The 24,543-nt window shown below is 47.3% G+C and overlaps 1 protein-coding gene across 8 annotated transcripts in view; it reads left to right on the forward strand.

Annotated features, from left to right (window-relative positions):
* Positions 1-24,543, forward strand: part of Asap1 (ArfGAP with SH3 domain, ankyrin repeat and PH domain 1) — a 330,237-nt gene that overhangs the window by 23,063 nt on the left and 282,631 nt on the right. For all 8 annotated transcript variants that reach the window (XM_047548811.1, XM_047548846.1, XM_047548821.1 and 5 more), the window contains exon 2: positions 8,342-8,426. In XM_047548811.1, coding sequence (XP_047404767.1) covers positions 8,368-8,426 — 59 coding nt within the window. In that variant the 5' untranslated portion in view covers positions 8,342-8,367. The remainder of the gene's footprint in view (positions 1-8,341; positions 8,427-24,543) is intronic.

Genomic DNA, 24,543 nt, shown 5'->3' on the forward strand with positions numbered 1-24,543 from the left:
CAGTGGACACCGACAGGGCGGCCGGCGACGTGAAACGCGTCCATGCTGATGGCCTTGCTAACAGGCTGCTGAGTCAGGACCCAGGGCTGCAGTGTCCTTGCTAGTTGGGGTTGTCATTGTCACCCTAGTGGCTGTTGTACATCCCACATGTGCCCTGTGCTGGCACTTCTCAGACTTTACACCACCTCTTTTTTATTTCCCAGCAATACTGCATCCAAAGTACCATCACCCCATCTTGGGGCGGGTTCCCCCAAAGCCAGCCCTGTGGAAAGTGGTGAGCACTAGTAGACTGTTGGGGAAGTGATCCGAGGAAACGGGCGGAGGCCTGAGGGCGAGGCAGAGAGAAGGCAGCCAGTGGAGGGCGTCCCGCCGGCAGACAGGCCGCATTCGGCTAGGGCTTCTCCGTTGTTACCACCCAGCCTGTGTGAGGGCTGCACCTGGGAGCATAGTGCCCTGCTACCCCTGCCGACCCCTTGGCCGCTGAGAGCAGAGATTGGCAGGTGTAGCTTAGTGTGGGACCTGTGCATTTCCAGGCAGTATGCAAAGCACCAGCGGAGTCTGCTGCCAGCAGCATCTTCCAGAGGAGCACAGAGTCTCAGAGAAGTGGCCGACACTGGAGGCCACACAGCAGTCGCAGGGCAGAGCCTGCGTGGCAGTCTCTGCTCCGCGTGCTCTCCTCCTGGTGCTGCCTGTCGCTCCCTCCTCCTACACAGTGAACGCAGATGGCCCTGCCCCCAGCGTGCACACCGGTGGTGAACACACAGAGTTGGAAAGGATGTGGACCAGGCTGTTAACCGGGGCCGCCCAGCCAGGCCGGCACACTCAGGATTTCACCTTGCGTACTCGCACTTCCTCCCCGGGTTGCTATGGTGGTGCAGACCGAGTGGGGGCTGCCCCTGCTGGTGTGAGGAGCGATTGCCTGCCGCCCAGCCTGTGGCTCTCACTTGTCCAAAGATTGTCTCTCCAGTCCCCGAGGCTTTTTCTTGGCATTCACCTATTCTAAGATTCTCCAAATTCTCAAGATGTAAATTTTTAAATGCTGAGGGTTCACTAAGCACCTGTAGTATGCAGGATCCTGTGGCACCTGAACTTTGTCTGTATCTCATCACCGTGAGTTTATTTGGGTTAAATCTGATTCCTTAAGCAAAGACTGTCTCTTTTGTTAACCATTATTTCCTCAACATTTACTTTAATAAATGATCTTTCAAATAAATTAATGAATGAATGGGTATGCTTTGTGATAGATGATTCTCATTGTGGAAAGCTTCAGTGAATGGAAAATAGCATGCAATAGGCACTTAATAAGTGTTTGCAAGGCAGGTCCTGTGAGGTGTTCACACCCAGATTGTATCACTCAGCCGTTCATCCTACAGTGTCTCTATGCCTGGCTTCTGTACACTGAGAGGTCTCCACAGAAGTGACCTAGGATCACTCTGCTCAGCCTCTGTCTGGCCCAGTACCTCCGGGAGGAGGAACAAAGAAAAGTAGTCACAGTCATGAGTTTATAATCCAACAAGACATTAGTTCTGGTTCTGCAGCATGGGGTCCTTTCCAAAGATCTCTTCTTTGGAGAGGAGAGACACAAATTGTCTTTGATTGTGACTATTTTAAACAGCCAGTGAGGCTGTAGGGCAGAGCCAGGCTAAGGACCAGCGCTTCAGCGTTGTTAGGGACAGTGCCTCAACCCTTCTTGCCTTTCTTGGGTTGGGCTTCTGTAGGGTCCTCTCAGTGTCTGTCTGCACATTAGTGTTCTGGGCAATCCTGGGCACTAGACTCAGCCCCAGTGACCCATCCCAAATGCTTGCATGGTGGTGGGGCAGAGGGATTAGGAAAAATAGCCAGTATCCACAGTTACCTGACCAGAGGTCATGATGCATAACAGGCTGCATGGATGAGGAAGCAGGGTTTATTGCTTATTAGAAGACAAGGAAAATTCAGGACCAAGTAACTGGTACAGAAATCATCATGACCAACAGAGATAGCCCCCGTATTTACTGTGTAAGAGTGGCCACGGGAGAGAAGGTTTGGCTCATCTGTCCAGAATAATCAGGGAATAATACAGAATGGGGTGTGTCAGTCAGAATCCATACTGCTTTGCTGAGCATAGCAGGTGAAGGGCTCAGCTTTGAAATGAAGCTGTCCCAAGTCTGCATCCTGAGTCTGTCACCACCAACCAGCTGTGTGAATTGGGAAATACTACATAATTATCCAAACCTCAGTTTCCTTGTCTGTAAAAATCAGTTCCTGCAGGGTTATGAGGATTGAAAGAGAGCATGATTGTGGCTAGGATGGGTTGTGGTATATAGATGGGTTATACAAAGAAATAGAGCCTAGAACATATATATACACATACACATATATATATACATATACATAAAGAAATAGAACCTGTGTGTGTGTGTGTGTATAGGTTCTATAATATATAGGTTCTATTTATATGTGTGTGTGTGTATATACATATATATATATATATATGGAGAGAGAGAGAGAGGTAGAGGGAGGAAGTTTTTTTTTTTAATTAGGAATTGGCTCATTCCTATAATAATTAAAAATGATGAGAGAGACTGAGAGGTCCCATGATCTGCCATCTGCAAGCTGGAGAACCAAGCCAGCCAGTGAATGGTTCATTCTGAGTCTAAGGGCCTAAGAACTGGGGGAACCAATGGCATCATTCCCAGTCAGCATCCGAAAGGCCAAGAACCTGGAGCACCTGCATCCAAGGACGGGAGAAGATGGATGTCCCAACTCAAGCAGAGCAAGTTCAGCCCTCCTCTGCCCTCTCTGCAGGCCCTGAGATAGACTGGATTATACCCACTCACATTGTTGAGGGCAGTCTTCTTTAATCAGTCTTCCAGGTACGTCCTCCCAAACATGTCCAGAAACAGTGTTTTACAGGCTGTGTAAGGCTTATCCCAGTCAGGTTGACACATTAACTATCATGGGACTCAATAAGAGGTCACTTTTGTTATTAGTGCCATAAGAGTTCAGAAGGAGATAGATTGTTGGGCTAGGAACATTGAAGAAATTTTCTTGGAAGGGATAGAATTTCAGTGGGAACAGAGCTGGGCAGGACAGATTAAAAGGAATAAGCATAAAAATGTTTGCATTTTCTTTAGGCCTCTGCTTTTCTATTTACAGCATCCACAGAACAGGAAAGAACTGCTCCGGTAAATGGGAATAGTGTCTGACATCCTATGGGAGGAACACTTTGTCCAGGCTGTAACCAGCTGCAGATGAATCAAGAGTTCATGACATCCTCTATAAAAGGATACAGATCCCAACATCCATGAGCTGTGTTGAATAAAACTCAATACCTAGTGGAGGACTGGCAAGAAAGGAAGGTTTATGTGCCAAAGTAATTATGCCCCTTATTCCTGTTTGGCACCAGGAATGACCGTCCCAGTGGACACACTGTCGGTCACAGAATAGAATAGAATTACAGTGGTAAAGCAGAAGCATGGGTGGTAACAAAGCGATGCTTGATGGCGATGGATTCTAGTTCATTCCAACAGGTAGTGGGGAATCTGCTATCCCTGGGGTAGCGGGGAATGAGGTCCTGGAGAGAAGCCTGTCACTCACTGCTTTGACAGTATTTATTGAGCGCCTATTCAGGGATGCCTTCCCGTGCCTTCCAGTGCTGCCAACGCCTGTTCCCTGAGCTTCCTGCATCTCTGAGACCATCCGCTGGCTGGCGAGGGATGGGATTGGTGGTTCAGTGCCGCACTTTCTTTCCCCTTTGAGGTGTGTTCTCCTCTATCTTTCAGAAGGTGCCAGGTGTGCGGGAGCCCAGGTGGTGCCTGTGTTCACCTCTGAGCTTCGCCTTGTAGCATGGTGGTGAGGATTAGCTGAGGCTGCAGTATCCCCACCACTGCCTGTTACCATGTATCCATCGTGAGTGTGAACCAAGTTCTGTGCTCAGTGCTTCTGCCAGGTTATCTTGATAATTCTCATAGTGACTGTATTGAGGTAGGTACCTGAACGGTCCCAGTTTTAAGATGAGAGCACTGAAGCGTATAAGGATCAATAGCTCACCAGAGAGTCACAACCTTTATTATTTACTATTATTATTCAGTATAGCAAGGGAAGTATCATCTTCATCATCATCATCGTCATCGTCATCGTTATTTAGTTGGTGCCCAGCATGTAGGAGATGCCCTGTGTTTGTTTGTTTATTTAAAAAAAATGAATGAGTGAACGTTGACTTTTTTGAACTTGAGAACTTCCTGTTGTTCTTGGCTCTGTCTCCAGACAGCAAGACAGTCCCAGGCACGTGGTAGGTGCAACTTAAAAACTGGTGGAATGAATGCATGAGGGCAGGGTGGAATTTTTTTGTCCCTCACTAGTAGTTTTCTGGTTCTAAGAGGTTCATATTAATTAAAAGTATGTTATTGGTCTCACTGTGACAAAAACCAGCCTCAGAAGTGAAAAGGCTTCAAACTCCAAGCGGTATTTATCTTCAGGTGTTAAGATCAGGAATGATTTTCATTTTTTGCAGTAGCCATTTTTTTTTTTTTTTTTTTTTTTTTTGCGGTGCTGGGGATTGAACCCAGGGCTTTGTGCTTGCAAGGCAAGCGCTCTACCGACTGAGCTATCTCCCCAGCCCAGTAGCCATTTTCTTGATGTGCTTGGATTACTTTCATAACAGGGAGGAAAGAATCTCAGTTTAGAAAAGAGCCCAGTCTTGACCCAGGCGCTCAGCGTGGAGCCCTGTGGGAGAGACCCTGGTACGGGTTATGGCCGACCTCCCTGGTGTGGGCTGAGTGGGGCAGCAGGGTGAGGGACTCTGGAGTCACACCTCACACAGTTCCTTCACACTGTGTCTCTGGAGGTTCGTGGCAGTGTTGTGACGTAGGCCAGACTCATGGCCTCCTTTCACGCGTGAGGGTCCTGGGAGCCAGAGGCTCACCTGTGAAGGGGCGGCTCTGCTTCTGGGTGGAGCGGACACTGGGGCTTGGTTAAGCCCAGGGCCCTTTCCACTCACCAGCAGCCTCTCGCCAAAGAGCCATTAAAGGAGGGGGACAGGTGGAGGAGGGTCAGTGGACCAGGGGTTCCCACAGCAGCACCTGCAGTACCTTTTTACGGAGAGGAAGCCTGACTTGGAATTCATGACTCAGACAACCTGGGTCAGTGTCTCGGTTCTGCCACATACTGTCTCGGATGTTTTATTTCATATTTCTGAGCTTTGATTTCTCATCTATAAAGCCGGTCCGTCATCTGTCTTGCAGGACCGGTGTGAGGGTCAGCATGGCACCAAGCAGGTGGATGTCCTGCAAGACTCGCTCTGCCGATTGCCAGCATAGCTGTGCTGCCGGCTGCACAGCTCTCTCTTTTTCTGACCTCTGTTCCTACTCATCAGTGTTCATAAATTAATATTCCTGTGAGTATTGGTCAGTTTGTGCCAAGTACCAAAAAGCCTCAGAATTGCAGTGACTTGCTTGACAGCAGATATCATTTCATGGTCACGGATCTGTGAGGTCAGCTGTGGTTTGGCATGGCTGACTCCTGCTGGTCTCATGGTTGGGGTCTGGAGCTGATCCACATGTTTTCAATCTGGGGTGCAAACTAAAAGGGCAGCTAGTGATAGGTGCTAGGGAGATGTGGGCAGACGTGGAGACCCACACGCCATTGTCTCTTCCACGTACATTCCACTGGCCAAAGCAAGTCAGTGGTCCAGCTCAGGATGCAGTGGGGTAGGGAAGTAAATGGGACCCATCAGAGTGGGAAGCACTAGACATCATTTAACAATGTGCAGGAAGATATAACTCAGATTTGTGCTGGGAGGAAAGATCTGGCCGGAGAGATCCAACCGGCCACAGGGTCTCAGGGGTCCTCTGGGGTGAAACAGGCTGTGGTGGGCTGGGAGAGGCTTTGACCATTCATGCAAGTGACAGGCTCTTACCTCTCAGTGATGGGTGCTTAATGCAGCTGGGATCTGAGGTCAGTGTTCTAGGAGGACCACGATTGGGGTTCTATGACAGCAGTACCATACTGTACTTCCACACCCTGCAGTACCCCCCTGTAGCAGGTTGTGGAATCAGGAAATGGGGGCCCTCCAATGTTGTTCCCCTTCTCCAAGAATGTTTTGGCTATCCTGAATCCAGTGCGTTTCCATGTGAAATTTAGGAGGAGCTTGTCCATTTCCCACCTAATTAAATGTGTGGTTCAGGCTCAAGAAGATTGAGTCAATCACTATGGACACCTAGGGTTGAAGGAAGAGTGTCGATTACTTATCCAGCAAATGTTTATTAATGTCGTTTTGCCAGGTATTGTGTAGTTGGTGCTGGGGATACAGCAGTGAGCAAATCCAAATAGTCTTGATACTCAAATAGCTGATCATCAAGCCAAATCATTAAATAGTCATATTATTCATAATAATGAATACATAGACAGTCCCTGGCTTACCATGATTTTACTTACAACTTTTTGACTTTATGATACTGAAAAAATATACCCATACAACTGTTCTGTTTTCATGAAGTGCATGAGATGTTCAATGCTTTTTATAAAATAGGCTTTGGGTTAGGTGACTTTGCCCAACTCTGGGTCAGTTTAAGAGTTCTGAACTTGTATGAAGTAGGCAGGCCATGATGTTCAGCATTCGGTGTATTAAATGTGCTTTTGACTTAGGATATTTTATTTGACATTGCATTTATTGGGAAATAATCCCATCTAAGTCAAGAAGCATCTGTACCATTAAAAACTGAGAAAAATGCCATGCTGTGATCTGGAGGGGCAGAGACCGTTTCTCTGAGGCTATCACATTTAAGAAAGTATAGGTGTTAGCTAGACAAAGAGGCAAAGAGAATGATAGAGGAAGCCCTCAAGACAGAGGGAACAGTGTGGGCAAAGGACCTGTGGCACAGGAAGACCTGTAGCACGTCAGGACCTAAACAAATGTCATGTGACTGCAGCCTGAGCCAGGGTCAAGATGAGACCAGAAAGGTGGGCAAGAGTCCATGCACGTGAGATCGTGTACATTTTTATCCTAAAGTACTGAGAAGCCATTGGAGGATGTTCAGCTGGAGAGATGGGAAGTGATACAATCAGATTTATGTTTTAAAAATTTCATTCCACATATCAATCAATTGTATGATGCAGGTCTTATTTGGATATGGGTTTTGAAAAATGCCATTTCTGACATTTATGCGACTAGTAGGAATGTGAATATTGTGTGAAAAATTGATGATATCAAGGTATCATCTCTCTTTTTTTTTAAGTGTGATAAAGGTATTGCAGTTGGTTTTTTTATGAAAGACCTTACCTTAGAGATGCACACTGTGACATTGATGTTTGCATGGTGTCCAGAATTTCCTTCTGGATTACAGCATGTCAGGGGAAAGGCTGGTGGCGGGGGGTAGGATTGGCTGGGGGCTGCTGAGGAGCAGGGTGCTCTCCTTACGGGTTGTTGGTGATCGGCGCTGGGTGGTGGGTCTGTGGATTTTATGCTGCTCTTCTCTGTTTTTGTGTTGGCACAAATTCTTCACGGGAGTCTGGGTTGCGGGGGAGCAATGGCCGAGGGAGATCAGGTGGGAGGCAGCTGCAGTGGCCCAGGCAAGGATGACGGTGGCTTTGGTCCAGGGTGGCGGGAGGAGATGGAGAGAGCGAGCTTGCGAGATCTCCAGGGAAGTAAAGCAGCCGTGACTTGGGTGGATTGGATGCAGGGATGTGGGAGAAGGTGGGACCCAGAGTTTCTGGCCTCAGATGGGGGTGCCATTCTGAGGACAGGATGGCAGACCCGAGCAGGTCCGTGACTTCTCACACCGCCAATTCTCTAGAATTCCCTCCATCCCACAGCTATCGGAGCTGTTCCCTTATGTAACACCTTTTACCCCAGACTTCCTGTGCTCTGTGCACCCAGCGGTTAATCAGACTTTGGTGTGCCTGCATTAATTACAGTCCTCGCCCAGGTTCACAGGGGTCGTCCTGAACCATGCACGTTCCGTCCTCCCGATCTACCTCCTCCCTGGGGCCGGTTCCCTTTTGCATGTCTGCCTTCCCGTGGGCTCCCCGCGGCAGGTGTCTGTCTGTCGCATCTGCCAGCACACTTAATTTCATGTTAGGAGCCTAGGTCTAGAGAAGTTAATGACTTGTAAATTGCTCTCCAACGTAGAGCTAGAAATAGAATCCAGGAAGGATCCCTGAGCACTTCCTTGCAGAGAGACAGCAATGGAGCTACCAACCCCAAAGTTCTCCCTCCTAGGCCGGGACAGCCACCCAGTGAGCAAGGACCTTCCTAGCAAGGACACCGCTGCCTCCCAGTGAAATTGCAGGCGACTCTGAGCCGCGCCTCCTGGCCCGTCCACTGACTGACCCTTGTGCCTTTTCTTCCTGCCCCGTCCAGGTGATCTCTGATGTGACGGCTGAGACATGAGATCTTCAGCCTCCAGACTCTCCAGTTTTTCGTCGAGAGATTCACTATGGAATCGGTGAGTGCCCTCCGCCCATCTTGCCGGGAAACGCAGCCTAGGAAACACAGAGGGATTCTTTTTGGGGTTGAAATGCAAAACTTAATGAAACACAAGCCCTGGAATCTGAGAGGAGACGTCTGGCCTGGGTAGGGCTGGGGACTTCTCGGGGTTTTCTATCATGTCAGTTGTTGCCGCCTTTACTGGAAGGAAAGGGACAGGGCACCAGGAAGGAGCCCGGATGGGTAACAGTTTCAGCCTGATGCTCTGTGGGATCCCTTCTCGGGAAACATTTTCATCCCGTTCCAGCAAACCTGCCAGGTTAGAATTACTACATTCATTTCATGGACAAAGAACTGGCCCAGCTGGACTTGTGGTGGATTGCCCCTGGTCCCTGGACCCCTGCCTTTCCCCTCTGCCCAGTTGCCTCTTGGCAGAGATGTGATTTACCCCGCTTTGTAGCTGGGAACGCTCGGCCTGGTAGAAAAGCTGGCCTCGGAGAGGGAGGATTGTGAGCTCAGTGGATGGAGGTTTGTGCCAGAGGGTAAGAAGAAAGCAGACTGGATGGGAAGAGCTGCGAGGCAGGGGAAACTTGTGAACTCAGACTCTCAGAGTGGTCAGGGCCACTTGGCAAAGGCTTGGCTTGTTTGCAGCTGGTGTTTGCAGTGAGTCAGCGTGGTGCGAGGAAAGAGCCAGTCCCAACTCTGGTACTGTGTGACCTCAGGCAAGTCACTGACCTTCTCTGTGTCTTCTGTTTCCTTATCTATGAAAAGGAGGTAATAATTGTGTTTTAGATTTTTTTGTGCAGGTTAGAGAAAAAAGTACAAGTATCTATATAAAATAGGCCATAGCGCATTGTGATTAGTTCAGTTTTTAGGATGAAAATAGTTTTCAAGGATAATCAGACAAGCAGAAATGTCCTGAAGGGGTGGGAAGGTGAGAGACTGGAGGTAGGGAGTCAAGACTGAGGCTCCTGAGGTGACACAGCCACGAGGCAACCAGGACCTGTTCTGACTTTCCAGGGAAAAAGAGTCTTTTCCTGCTTTTTTTCATAGTTGGTCTATTGCAGGATTACTCAAAATCATGTTTTGTCTTGTTTTGTTTGTTAAATCAAAAGTTGGACAACAAATGACATTAATTTTGCATGTTGAATTTTTAGGTGACATTAATTATGCTGTAATTGCAAGAACTCAGCATTATTAGAATTAGGTCTTGCTGTGAATAACATAAAATATAAATGAACATGGTCTTTAAAAATATGAAGTATATACTGTCTCTTGTCTAAAGTTCAGACATCAATGGTGTCTCAGAGCTGTTATCGAAATCTGTGAGACACCTAGGCTTGTTTCTCTGCCCCGTGGTTCTCTATTTCCAAATCTGTCTCATGGGTCCATTCTAGCTGCTTCTGCTCCAGACATCTTATCTGCCAGCAGAGGGAAAGAACAAGAACGGCAGGCCTCCTGCCTTTAAGGATACTTCCTGGAAATAGCACCTGTTATTTCTGCATATATTCTATTGGCCAGAATTTAGTCCTGTGGCTTTGCTTAGATGCAAAGAAGGTTTAGGAAATATAATGTTTATTCTGTGAGAACGTGTGCTTACCAAATTGCGTGTTGTTATCTTATAAGATGAAAACAGATAACTGAGGACAGATCTTTCTTTGCTTTGCTAACAGTTACTGAAAGTTTTCTACTGAAAGGATAAGTTCTATGGCCAGAGTGCTGGAGTTTTGAGTCCTGGATCCGTGACTCGATAGGCAGGTGACCTTGGAGAAGTTCCTTGACCTCTGTGTGCCTCTGGGTTTTCACCTGTAAAATCCTATTTCATACAACTCCGTAAGTTCTTTTGAACACTAGGTGTATTTAGCAAAAGCACTTAGGAACGGTGCCTGGCATGTAGGGAAGGCCACGTCAGGGCAGCCCTCGCCTCTCTAACTACTACCTGTGAGTCCACTACGTCTGCCGTTCCCACCGCGGCCGTCTGTGACCGTCCTTAGAAGACTTCTGCTGTCACTCTGCTTCTGTTCTCCCGCTGTGGCTCTTGGCGCTGCTGCTGCTGCTTCTGGTTCTAGCGCTTTCTGCACTTACACTTCACCACTGCTCACGCTCGTAGCAGGGAAGTGTTATCTCCCCCGTGGGAAGATCAGCCTCAGGAGACGACCCTCATGGGGGTAGGGGCACAGTGACTGGAAGGGAGCGTGAGGCGAGTGTCTGAGATTCTGCTGATGTTCTGTTTCTGATTGGGGTGCTATTTTCTTGGGCGTCAGCGTTCCTTAAATATTATACTTACCATGCAGACAATTTAAAGTATTTATCTTACACTTTGTAAAAACATGTCGGGAGCTGGTAAGTGGTGGCCTTCACCTGCCCACTTCTGAAGCCTGTACTGCCGTTTCTGTTGATTGGCTGGTGCAGTCATTTAACATACATTCATCAGTCACATATTACCTGTGTGCCAGGCACTGGGTCAGGACACGTGGGAGATAAGTGTGCATGTAGTGGCCCTTTTTGGGGCTTTCTCTCTGTAGGAAAAGAGGTGAATACCGTGCAGACTGACAGCCATCAGGTTAGTTCCACGTGGGACACCCTGGAGCCACAGAAGGGACACATATGCTGACCCAGCCCTGTAGTCCCAGGTCTACTGAAATCAGAGATGCCCATCCCTACTGGCTCCTTTTGTGGGGGAAAAGTATCCCATAGAGGGCAAGCTGACCACGTGAGGCTGCATCATGACAGTTTTCTGTGCCCCCTGCCTACTGGCATTAAGAAGGCTTGGCTGTTCCTCAGTAGAAGAGAAGAACTGCAGGAGGGGAGACTTCCCACATTTGTCAAGACACAAGTCCAGGCCCTCTTCCTTAAAGCAAGGTGTGAATGAATGAATGAACAAGATCACAACCCCCAGCAATGCGGTCATCCACCCTGGGATAACCCAAGTCCAGGGGAATAAGGGACCGGAGCTGTTTCTTGTTTACCCCAAATATTAACCAGAAAGGCAGAGCTATACTGAGTGGAAGCTGAATTGAATTCTGAGCCTGCAGTGGACATGTTGGCCTTGTTCTCAGGATTTCTCTTCCTATGCACAAGTGTCCTGACCCTGCAGACCCTCCCAAGCCAAGCCCTTGGGAAACTCTTCTGTGCCTGCCCCACCTCCCCTTGCCTTTCCAAATGTCAAGGCAGATGCCCTGTCATTACCATGCCGCCGGCTATCAGCCCAAATTGAATTTCCCTGAGCCCAGCTGATGTCCCTTTTTGGCCGCAGGGCAGGGGGTCAGGAATGCATGCGGCACATGGACAGGAAACGTGTCCCTAGAGCTGAACACAGAAGACTGACCTCTCAACTCTGCATTTCTGACATAGTTGGAAGGGTTAGGAAGCATTAGAGTTTCTGGATATAAAAGAGATGCATTTTAGAAAAACAGTATTCAAGTTCCACAGTGAGAGTCCTTTCGATGTAATTGAAGCTGTTTCAAATTCAACTGGGTGTGTCCTGGTTTTGGCCAGTCCTCAGTTGGATATGTTCAGGAAGCTTCTCCTAAACTGAGGGTGCAACTGATCCTGGCCTTGTCTCCCTCCTCCCTTGGTTTTTCCCTTTCCTCCTTCAGGAAGTGCAAGTGGCTACGATGTGTCAGGTCTGGAGTGTAACCTGGGGATATGAGTTTTGCTGCAAACCCTTTCGAGCTTATCGTTCACTCATTTTTATTTTATTTTTTTGGTACCAAGGGTTGAACGCAGGGGTGTTTAGCCCATCCCCAGCCCATCTAATTTTTTATTTGGAGGCAGGGTCTCACTGAGTTGCTCAGGACCTCTGTAAGTGGCTTAGGTTGGCTTTGAACTCGGAGTCCTGCCTCAGCCTCCTGAGCTTCTGAGATTACAGGCATGTGCCACAGCTCGTTCATTTTTTAAAAACTATACTCGCTCTACGAATGTCTGTTGAGCACCTCACTGGCTCAAGAAGACATGCTTCCCCCTCTTGCTGGCTTCTTGTTTTGCTTCTGTGGTACTGAGGGGGACCCCGGGCACTGAGCTGCACCCGCGGCCCCTCCTCTTAGTGAGTCTATACTTGGTTTTTCTGAACCTACCCACACAGCAGACACTTTCTGAGACCTACTGTGTGCCAGAGACTGTGTCAGCTGCTGGAACCCAGGGTGTGCAAAACAGCTCCCTCTGTGATAGCGTCAAAGCACTGGACGCTACCATGAGTTCCCTAGGGCTGCTGTCACAAGTGCCACACACCTGGTGGTTCAAAACAAGGAAGATGGACTCTCTCATGCTTCTAGAGGCCTGAGTTTGAAGTTAACGTGTCAGCAGGGCTCTGGTATCTCTGAAACCGAAGAGGAGATCCTTCCTTGCCTCTTCCCAGCTTTGGGCACTTACCAGCAATCAGCGTGTTCTTGGCTGACAGCCTCGTCACCCCAGTCTCAGCCTCTGTTGTCACGTGGTGTTCTCTCTTCTGCTTTCCTGTAAGGCCATCAGTCATGCTAGATTAAGGGATGCCCTCATTCATATGACCCCATCTATGTTTTGGTCGGGTATTGAGGTTGAACCCAGAGGCGCCTTACCACTGAGCTACATCCCAGCCCTTTTTTTATTTTGAGACAGGGTCTCACTAAGTTGCCCAGATTGGCCTTGAACTTGGAATCCTCCTACCTCAGCCTCCTTAGTAGCTATGATTACAGGGAGGTACAAGTCCATACGACCTCATCTTTTTTGTGGGGGGGTTACTGGGGATGGAATTCAGGGATACTCCACCACTGAACCACATCCCCAGCCCTATTTTGTATTTTATTTAGAGACAGGGTCTCACTGAGTTATATAGGGCCTTGCTAAGTTGCTGAGGCTGGTTTTAAATTTGTGATCCCCCTGCCACAGCCTCCCAAACCACTGGGATTACAGGCATATGCCACCTTGCCTGGTATGACCTCATGTTAATTTGCATCTTAATTATTTGCAGAGACCCTCTTTTCAAAAAAGCATGACATTCATGGGTACGGGGGCTAGGGCTTACACGTTTTTGTGGGGCAACATAGTTCATTACATGACTGACCACATGGTCACCTGCACCTTCTTTCCACTTACCTCTGCAGCTGAAGGGTGAACGCCTAGAGGTCAGCTGCTCCCTCTTACTCTGAGTGCTTCAGGTTTCTTGCCAGGGAAGCGAGACAGCTGTTTCTGATGTGCTTTGGCAGGGACATACTTGTGTGGTCCTGGTTAATGGGGAGGGCTCCTTCTTCCTCCTTTCCTTAGTCTGTTCCTTAGGCTGGTGGGTGAGGGAGTCTTGGGGCAGGAATAGCTTGCTGGGGAAGCTGGCCTGGTGTTCAGAACTGTCCTGGCTGTGGTGCTTGCTGGCTGTGTGAGCCTGGGTACCCTTCCTCACCTCTACCTCTGGGCATCTCATGCATACTTGCTTTTAGGGATCTTGTGAGGACCAGGGGGAATCAAGAGCACTTGTCCTTCAATCAGTGTTAGGTGCTCACTGGGGGAGTGTGCTGGACATAGCAGGCCTCCCTGGGAGAGGGGCCTGCCTGATCGGTCAGTGCCATTCACCCGCGGGTTCCTAGGGAGAATCTTTCGGAAATGAAGAAAACACCCTCTCACAGAGATGCGCTGCACAGCACGATGCATGATGGCAAACAGTTGGAAACACGATAAATCCTGTCCTATGGAGAGCAATGGGTTAACGAACAAGGGACAAAAATCATGCAAATCAGACTGAAACAATGGACACAAATGCATCCATTAAAAAGATGATGACCATGTTTTTAAAGTTATGAGCATGCTCATGATATAACCACCACGTGAAAAAAGGTAGCTTTATGTTCGAGGAGGTGACTTGATTTTTCTGTGCCTCAACTTCCTCATCTGTAAGATGGAGACAATGACAGTACCTGCCTTTCCTGGAGGATTGCTCTGAGAATTAAGTGGGTAAGCACACGCGCAGTGCCTGGCAGGTGGCTGGTACACGCCAAATGCTAATTGTTGCTGTTTAGCATTTGGTCTAAATCGTTGCACAAAATTCAGATGCAAGATTGGGATAAGTGATGCTTGTGAACATGAAAACACCTTTTCCTCATTCGCTGACTTGTTCAAAGGAACTTCCTTCTGCCTGGCTGTAAACACGGGGCAGCCTCTCAAAGCCAGCTGAGAAGATGGAGCAAGCAGCCCCGGTGAGGCAGAATGTAAGTGCTGTGGACTGGTGGGTCCCAGCTCAGTCTCCCCTGCACAACTCTGTAAAGATAAAGATCCCCATGACTGCTCCCAGACATCCCTGGATGCAGAAGCCCCAGGATGAGGTCTCTCTGGGGGTCCTGGTGATCAGCTAGGTGGAGGACCATGGGGGAGGACTGTGAGAGGCAGAGTTTCTCCAAAACTCAGGAGAACCAGGGGGCCCCTCTATGCCAGGATTGTCACAGAAGCCCCCTCCAAAGAGGTGAGATGGCAGTCAGGCTGTGACAGTGCTCCCCGGTCTCCTGTGGCATTGTCCTCTCCTGCCCCAGCACCTCACCAAGGTGCAGCTGGGTAGATTCAGAATTAAAGTTTTCTCAAAGCCATTTTTCTAAAAACCAAGAGGCCTGATATTTCCACTGGCTGGTACTTGTGAGTGCTTTAAAAAAAATCTCTCTTTTTTTTTTTTTAATTTTCATTGTGAAATGCACCTAACCTAAAAATTACCATCTTAGCCCTTTTTAAGTACAGGTCTGTAGTCTTAAGTAAATTCACATTATTATGAAACCATCCTCACCACTCATCTCCAGAACTGTTTCATCTTGCACAACTGGAACTCTGGGACTGTTTGTAGCTCAGTGGTAGGATGCTTGCCTAACTCTTAAGAGGCCCTGAGTCCCATCCCTAACCCTGCACACAAACAAACCCATGCAAACCAATGAGTAATTAATAAACATAAACCAGAAGCCCTAGAAGAACCCCCTGAAACTATCCATTAAACACTAAATCCCCATTCCTCCCCTTTCAACCCCTGAAGATCACCATTATACGTCCTGTCTCCACGAATTGGCTATTCTAGCTACCTCACGTCAGTGGAATCATACAGTATTTGTTCTTCTGTGACTAATTTCACTTAGAATGGTGCCTTTAGGGTTGATCCATGTTGTAGCATTGTCAGAATTTTCCTTTCAAGATGGAATGATATTCCATGGAATGTTTACGTACTACATTTTGTTTGTCCATTCATTCGTTGATGGACACTTGCGTTGCCTGCACCCACTGTCAATAATCCTGCTGCTAACATGGGTGTATATAAACATCCATTTTCATCCTGCTTTCAACTCTTTTCGGTTATATACTCCACAATGGAGTTGCTGGATCATATGCTAATTCTCTATTTAATTTTAAAGAAAACATTCTATCATTTTTTTTTTTTTGTAGCAGCTACACCAATTTTCATACCCACTAGCAATAGCCAGGTTTTCTGTTTCCACATTGTCCCTAATATTTGTTATTTTCTGTCTGTGTGATAGTACTATTAGCCAACTGATTTCTACACATTTATTTAAGCCCCATACATGGAGAATAACAGACCTAAATGATTGTTGCCTGGTTCCTGCTTTCCAGACACTTGGAGTGTATTATGGGAAATAGATATGCAAACAGGTAACCTCAGCCCAGTGGGATAAAGATGATAATATATTCTTAGGAGTGTATTATGTCTTAATTACAGATAAAAGATGTAGGAAGTGTTGACTGCATTTTGTGTCTTGGTGTGAAACACCTGAGACACATCACTTAAGCAGACTTAGAGCCCTGGAATGTTTGGGCTGGAAGGGACTCTCCAGTACTTCCCAGTAGAACTTTCTGTTCTTTGTTTATGGTGTCTACTGGTCATATCTGAGCACTTAAACTGTGCCTCGTACAACAGGGACACTGGAATTTTAAATAAGTTTTTTTGATTTTAATGCATTTACATTTATATTGAAATGAGTCATAAGTAGTAGCTGTGGTGTTGGACAGTTTAGTAGCAGATATCCTCTTTTCCTTCTTGAACTTGAATTTGCAGCTGAGCCACCTGGGAAGCTGGTTGAAGACCAGCTTCCCAGGACCAGCTTCCCAGGCCCCGCCTCCAGTGTTTCCAGTTCCTTAAGTTTGTAGCAGGGTGGGTCAAGGTGGTCACCACAGGTGATTACGATGCAAACGCAGTTGGAGAAATGCCAAATCATTGTGGCGTGAATAACCCAAACCCAATCTTTCAGACTTGTGTATCTGCAGGATATTTTCTTCAAATGGAAGCTTAGAGGAAAGCTCAGGGTACAGAACAGAGCAGGGGACAGCTGTTCTAGCTATAGGTGGGACTGGGAACCAGCGCTCCACACCCTGCTCCTGACCTGCAGTTTTGAGAAGCACAGTTCATTCAGCCCTGATCTACCACAACCTCATCCCTGTCTTAAATCCTGGGAAATGCAAAATAAGGTTTGGTTTCTAAGAAATATAGTCACGTGTCGCGTAATGATGTTTTGGTTGTTGATGGAGTGCAAGTACAACAGCGCTCCTGTAAGAGCTGGAAAATTCCTGTTGTGTCATAGCGCACTGCATTACTCATGTGCTCCTGGCAATGCTGGTGTCCATAAACCTACTGTGCTGTCAGTCATGTAAAAGGATGGCACATACAAGAATGTACAGCGCATAATATTGAATGGTGATACTGGATTAGGTATTTATTATATTTTTATTGTTATTTTAGAATGTCCTCTTCCTTATAAGAAAAAAATTTACTGCAAAATCGTATGACTGTTCTACCCACAGCAGCCTCCTATATCTTGTGTTTACTGCACCTCTTGATTGCATCAAGAGTCCACGCCCAGTGATGATTGACCTATACCATCTAGGTTTGTGTAAGTTCACTCTATGATGTTTGCACAACAGTGAAATTGTATGACTCGTTTCTCAGCACTGTTTCCCATCATGAAGTGAAGCTTGACTGTCTCTGCATGCCAGGACCAATTCAAAAGCAACAATTACCTGTGGAAATGCAAGTCGAAGCACAAGCACAATTAGTGGCATTACTCAGCCATTTTTTCCCTTGCGTTGGACGTTAACCAGCCATCGCTGCATCACGTGGCAGAACCACAGAGTAGTAATTAAGAGCACAGCTCGTCTGACCTGGATGTCAATGCTGACTCCACCCAAGAACATACTGCATGGTCCTAGGCAAGTTTCCTTGTCTGTGAGGTGAGTATAAAGTGGAAATATATTCCCACCCAGGACAATACACATGAAATCCAGCTCTTGGTACTTAACATTAATTATTACAACACCAACAGAAAAAATAATGAGAGCTAACTCTGAGCTTTTAACATGAGCCAGGAACACTCTCCCTTCAAAGCCCTTGCTGTTTATTAACTCATTTGATCCTTATGGTGCCCCTGTGAGTAGATAGAATTTTTGTTTCCCTGGTAAAGACAAGCTGAAGCTGATGGAGGTTTGGGAAATTGTTTGGAGCTGCGTTGCTGGTGAATGGCAGACGTAGAACTCAGTTGCAGGCCGTCTGACCCTAGAGCTTATGTTTTTTAGGGTACGTGCCCCACTCCCACTTCTCATAACCCTAGCCGTAAATCTCAAGGCTTCGGAATTAACCCACAAGTCAGCTCAGCTTCCAGGTGTTCGTCTCAACTACCCACTCCCTCTAAAAACACTGTTTTCCTGGGCTTTATTGGCCCAAGGCCACCTGGGTTTCTTTTTGTGACTCTGCCCTCTTGCTTAGGGCACATCTTGCTCCAACCATCCCTGAAGTGTGTTTGAAGGTATCTCTATGCCGACAACTTCCAAATTGTGTCTCCAGCTGAATCTGTCCTCCAAGTTTCCATCTTGATTATCTCTAATGACAAATGAGTATAGACATTTGGAAGTCTAGCAGGCCCTTCCAACTTGATAAAGGTTGACCATCCCTAATCCAAATATCTGAAATCTGAAATGCTTTAAAATCAGAAATTCTTTGAGCACCAACATGATGCCACAAGTGGAAAATTCCATTCCACACCATGCAACTTTGTCTTATGTACAAAACTATTAAAAATCCTATATGAAGTTATCTTCTGGCTATGTGTATAAAGTATCAATAAAACACAGTGCATTTCATGTTAAAACTTGAGTCCCATCCTTAAGATATCTCATTATGTATACGTAAATATTCCAAATCTGAGAAAAATCTGGAATCCAAAACCTTATGGTCCAAAGCATGTCAGATAAGGAATACCCAGCCTGCCAGCATGTCCAACATTGATTGTTCTTCCCACTTCCTCCCCCACGTCACATAGTGCTGTTTCCTTGTTTCAACCTGTCACTGGCCCCAAGTCTCCTGCTCATTGTCCTTAGCATGAAATTCAAATTTCTTCCCATGGTCTGAAAAAGCCCAGCATGATCCCACCTCTGCCTGCCTCTGTGCCCTTAACCTTGTTTATCCCACCCTATCTTCTAGATGGGCTTTGGCACATTGGTCTCCTCGCTGTTCCTCACTTAGTGAGCACTGTCAAAGATCAAGGCTTTGCTTCTTGTTTGTGTTAGTGAGCTTTATGTTGCTATGACCGAAATACCTGACAGAACAGTTTCTGAGAGGGGGAGAAATTTATTCTTATGGTTTCAGAGGTTCATTCCTTCTTGGGCTGACTCCATTGCTCTGGGCCCAAGGTGAAGCAGAACATCATGGTGGAAGGGCATGGTGGAGAGAGGCTGCTCCACTCATGACACCCAGGAAGCAGAGAGAGAGGGGATGGGGCCACAGGAAAGATGACTCCTTCTAGAATGCCCCTAGTGACCCACCTTATCCAGCCATGCCCCACTCACCTACAGTTACGACCCAGTTAGTCCATTCAAACTAGAATGGACTAATTATGTTATAGCTCTCATAATCAAATTATCCACCTCTGAACAGTCCTACATTAACATAGAAGATTTTGGGGGACACTTCATATCCAAATCATACCATTCTACCACTGGATCCCAAAGCTTATATCCATCTCACAATGCAAAATGCATTTAGTTCATCTCTAAGACTTTCCGTATTCCTAACAGTGCCAGCATTGCCCAAAAGTTCAACTCCAAGGTCTCATCTGAGACTCAAGGCAAACTCTTACCTGTGAGCCTCTGTAAAGTTACATATAACCAATACACAGTGGCACAGAATAAACATTCCCATTCTAAAAGGGAGGAATAGGCTGTAGAAAGAAGGGATGGGCCCAAAACAGGACCTGAACTCAGCAGGGCAAACATTTTCTTTAGTTCCACCTCTAGCATCTGGGGCACATGGTGGCAAGATGTTCTCTCCAAAGGGCTTGGGCAGTCCCTGCCCTTTGGCCTTGTTGGTTGCAGCGTGCATTGGCCTCTTTCTTGGCCTGACTCTCTCCACAGTCAGCATCTTTCCTCGGCAGACGTTCCGTGTTACTGGCATCTCTTAATTCCTTGAGTCTCCATTCCAGCTTTGACGTTGCCTTCACAGCTTCATACATTGCCTTCTCAGGGGCAACCCACAGGGATTCTGACCCTACTATAACTTGCCTGGCCTCCCAGGCCTTCCTTTGAAAACTTGTTGGAAGCTTCCATGACCTGCTACACTGGACTCCTGCAGAACCCGCATAGATGGCACCGAGTTCTTCTGCCAGTTCCAGCAGCAGCTAGGCCTCGGGGATCAGCATGACTGCGGTGGCCTCTGAGTGCCTGGCAGCTGAGCACAGTGAAACAAATTCCTAGACCCCCGTACAAGCAGGGTATTCCCATCATCTTTTCTCAAGACTTTTGAGTTTGTGATTGGGTGTGGTCTTACCAGTTCCTGACATGCCCTCAAGCCATTTTTTCTATTGTTTCTTTGTAAAGCATTTAGCATCTTTTGGGTGGCTATGATCTCTTCAACAGCCACACCTTCTTGGCCCCAGTTTTATATGTACTTTTCTGGTAAAATCACAAGTTTTTAAAATCCTTCTGCTCTGCTTTCTATTCCTGACTTTCACAGGAAACCTGGCTAATGGCTTCTAGTAAAATCTGTGCCACTGCCTGAAAGCTATGTTGCCTTGAAATTTCCTCCACCAGATTAATTAGTTCATCACCTTTAAATTTGGCTTCACACAGAGTCTCAGGACATGGGCAAAATGTAGCCAGGTTCTTTGCCAGAATGTAGTCTGAATGGCTTCTAGTCCAATTTCCATTAAAGATCCCAATCTGAAACCTCACGAGCATAGTCTTTACTGTCCATGGTCTTATTGGCATTCTGGTCTGAGCTCATACCAGAATCACCCATTAAGCTCTGCTTACAATTTTCTGAGGCTTCTCCATCCTGCATTTCTAAATGTTTCCAAACTTCTCCCACAAAGCAGCTCTAAAGGCTCTGAACAACAGGGTCAGGGTAGTCACCACCAAGATCCCACTTCATGGTACCAATTTTTGTGTTTGTCAGCTTTGCCTCACTGTGATCAAAGTATTTGAGAAGTACAGCTTAGAGGAGGAAAAGTTTTTTTTTTTTTTTTGGTGGGCTGACTCCATTGTTCTGGGATAAGAGGAAGGCAGGATATTGTGGCAGAGGGGCATGGCAGAGGAGTCCTGCTGTGCTCATGGCAGCCAGAAAGCAAAGAGAGAGAAAGAGGGGCAGGGGTGGAAGAGGCTGAAGGGAAAGATGAACCCTTCCAGGGCATACCCCAGTGGCCCACCTCCTCCAGCCATGCCCCACCTGCCAATTACCTCCTAGTTAGTTTATCCAATGGACTGATTAGTTTGCAATTCTCATGAACCAGTCATTTCATCTCTGATTTTCCTGTCTTAACACAGGAAGGTTTTGGGGAAACCTCTTGTACAAATTATAACAATGTTGTTTCTCTTCCTGTCCCTACCCCTCCTGTTGCCCAGCCCTCTGCCTTTCAGGTCCTGAAGTCTCAGCTTCAGTGCTTTTCCTCAACTGGATCATTTCTTGCACCCAACCTCTCCACTCTCTGCTCCCAGTTTTTCTTTCTAGCACTTGTAACAATCTGGATTTGTTTCCTTGTGCATGTCTGCCACCCTCACCAAATCATAAGCTTCCAAAAGACAATGATGATAGTGGCTATTATCTGCTAATGTTGCTGATATGCTAATGTCACCTGGTATAGAGCCCGACACACAGAAGATGATCCATAAAAATGTATTGTTCTGAAATCAAATCCATAGCCCCGCTGTCAGTCATGAACATAAAATGCCTCTTCTCAGCCTGTTCCTTGCAGAATCCTTCCTCAGGTGAGACAGTCCTTATAGGTGTGTACAAGTGGTTTGAAAAATGGAGGGAACCTGAGCTTTTACTTTTTCCATTTTTTAATTTGTTCTTTTTAGATATATAGAACAGTAGATTATATTTCCACATATTATACCCAGATAGAGTATGACTTATTCAAATTAGGATCCCATTCTTGTGGTTGTACATGATGTGCAATTTCACAGGTCATGTATTCATATATGAACATAGGAAAGTTATGTCCGATTCATTCTACTGTCTTTCCTATTCTCATACCCCTCTCTTCCCTTCATTTCCCTTTCTATAGTTCATTGAACTTCTATTCTTCCCTCCCCTCTGCTTATTGTGAGTTAGCATTCACATATGAGAGAGAACATTTGGCCTTTGATTTTTTGGGATTGGCTTATTTCATGTAGCATGATAGTTTCCACTTCCATCCATTTACTGGCAAATGCCATAATTTCATTCTTCTTTATGGCTGAGTAATATTCCATTGTGTATATATACCACATTTTCTTTATCCATTCATCTATTGAAGGGCACCTAGGTTGGAATCTGAGCCTTTTTGTGGACTTTGACTTCACATTTTTCTTTGGGTTATCCACAATGTTAGACCTTAGCCAGATATTCTTAGGGAAATCAGCAATCTTGGATACCTGGTCTATGTTGAAGTTGATTTGACTTAGGTTTAAAATGAAAATATGTTAATGCATTTTTCAGATTGGAAAAGAGAATAGTTTTTTTTTTGTAAAGAATGAAATGTGAAATACTTGGTATGCTTCTGAAAGGGGTTCTCTGCAAATATGTGTGGTTTGGTGCTCATAAACAGCTACATGGGTTTTCCTGAGAATTGATAACCTGGTAACAATGCTGTCCCTCTCATGTGAAAATGTGCTCACAAGCTCAAGTGCAGAGTGACTCTGGCCGAGCCACGAACCGAAAATGGAGGTTTGAGTCGTGGCAGGCAGGTCATTAACGCCGCTGGCTGCAAGGAGCCTGGCCAGGCTTCTTGCCTCTTCATCAGCAGCAAGACGACTGACTGACGGCCTCTGGAGCCGCAGAGCATGGCTGAGGTGCGTTCGCTTCCAGCTGCCTCTGCTGGGGGAGGCTCCATTGCCGGAAGTTTCTGCACAGTGGGCATGGAGTTTTCACTGGTGTGGTGCCAAGGGGAGTCCGCGGGTCTCCCTGTCCCAGGCCCAGCTCACAGCTCGGCGTCCGGGGGCGTGTGGGCCAGGGCTGCTTACTCTCTGAATTCCCAAGTACCCGCTCGTTCTCCTGAGGACAGGATGTCGGTTGGGTTGGTGCAGCCAGAGGCTCTGCGCCCTGGCAGGTTATGAGGAATGTGTTTCCTATGTGTGTTAGTACAGTGTGAGTTTGGGGTGACTGAAACTCAATTCAGGTAGGCTTAAGCAATAAAGGGATTTCCTGGCTTCTGCAAGAAATGGGCCCAGGATGATTGCATTAAAAGATGTGGGCTCTTGTTTCCCCTCTGCCTCACTACTGAACATCTGCCCGTCTCTGAGCTGTGCCCTCCCCGGGGCTGGCTTTCTTCTCACATTCTCCACGTTGCAACTTGCAGAAGCACCGTCTTTATGCTAAAACCACCAACTTAACCATCCCCAGAGATGACTTTCCTTCCTGTGAAATCTCCTGTAATCTCTGAGTTAATTCCTGTTGGTCTAGCTTGGGTCGCATGCCCAGCCTGTACCAATCACATGGGGACCAGGCATGGGGTGTTTTGATAGGACAAGTCTACGTCATCTGATCATTTCCTGAATTCAGGGGGAGGTTGAAGGTCAGCTCCACAGCCAACAAAGGAAGGGGTGGCTTCCCCAGTGGGAAGTTGGAATACACTCACCGAAAGAGGGGGTCCTGGGGCTGCCGGGGAGGTGGACACACGAAAGCCAGGTTCAGATCATCTCCTCTGCGTTACACTCGGGAGTCTCTGTTCTGCTTTGCCTTTTAAATGAGCCCGGAGCACTCCTCCATAACCCTGCTCTCCTCTGGGAGCGCTCAGGGCCATGTCTGCGTGTGGCAGTAGCCCCAGCGTTCCCTTGCCTGAAGGTCCTTTGTGCAGCTCATCCCATTGAATCAAAGACCAAGTGTGGACCTTGCACCCCTGCCTTGGATCGCCAGCACCCCCCTGAACCGTGGGTCGGGGTCTCTGGCCCCTCAAGTCCACCACTCTGTCTGACAGCAGCCTCCTCCTGGCAGCAGGAATTTGATAGGCTCAGCAGCTGGAGGCAGGAGGAAGCAGCAAAGGCTGCAGGTCCAGCACGGTGAGCACTGAGGAGCCTTCTGTGGCTCCTCCTCCTCAAGAAGTTCAACCCTGAGCCCCGCCCACTGTGTGACTGCCCCCCCTGCACTGCGTCCACTCCCCACCCCCTGCTTGTCTGTTCAAGTCAGACTAGAGTTTCCTTAAAAAACTCTACCCTCTCAGCTCCCAGGGCTCCTGGATGCTGTCCCTTGCAAGGACACTCAGTGGTTAGCTTCCTTGACCCAGGCCTCTCCTTGGAGCCTTAACACAACTCCCCATGTTGTGTGTGTGTGTGAGAGACTGACCATCTTTCTTTTACTCCTGTTCGATCTTTCTCACTCCGTCATCAGCTCCTGGAGAGTGGGCAACTTGCCCAGGTAGCGAGAGACACCTCCTTCTCAGAGGCCCACATCTTCCGACTCTCAGTGACCTGTTCGCATCATCCCCTCCGCCCAGTGGGGCTCCGTGAGTACTAGGATGAGGAAGGTGACATAACCCAGAGCAAATGCTCGTCCACAGACCAGGCTGTAAATCACATAGCCGTGTGGACAGCTTCGATGTCCTACCTGAACAGGTAGGACCGCCTCTTTCTTCAAGCAGGTCTGTCTTATGCATGGAGGGGAAATTGGTTCTTGTGTTCATTTTACTCAGAGAAGCCATGTCCTGCTGGTGACTTGAGGCCAT

The sequence above is a fragment of the Sciurus carolinensis genome, chromosome 1, assembly GCF_902686445.1.
Source record: "Sciurus carolinensis chromosome 1, mSciCar1.2, whole genome shotgun sequence".
NCBI lineage: Eukaryota > Metazoa > Chordata > Mammalia > Rodentia > Sciuridae > Sciurus > Sciurus carolinensis.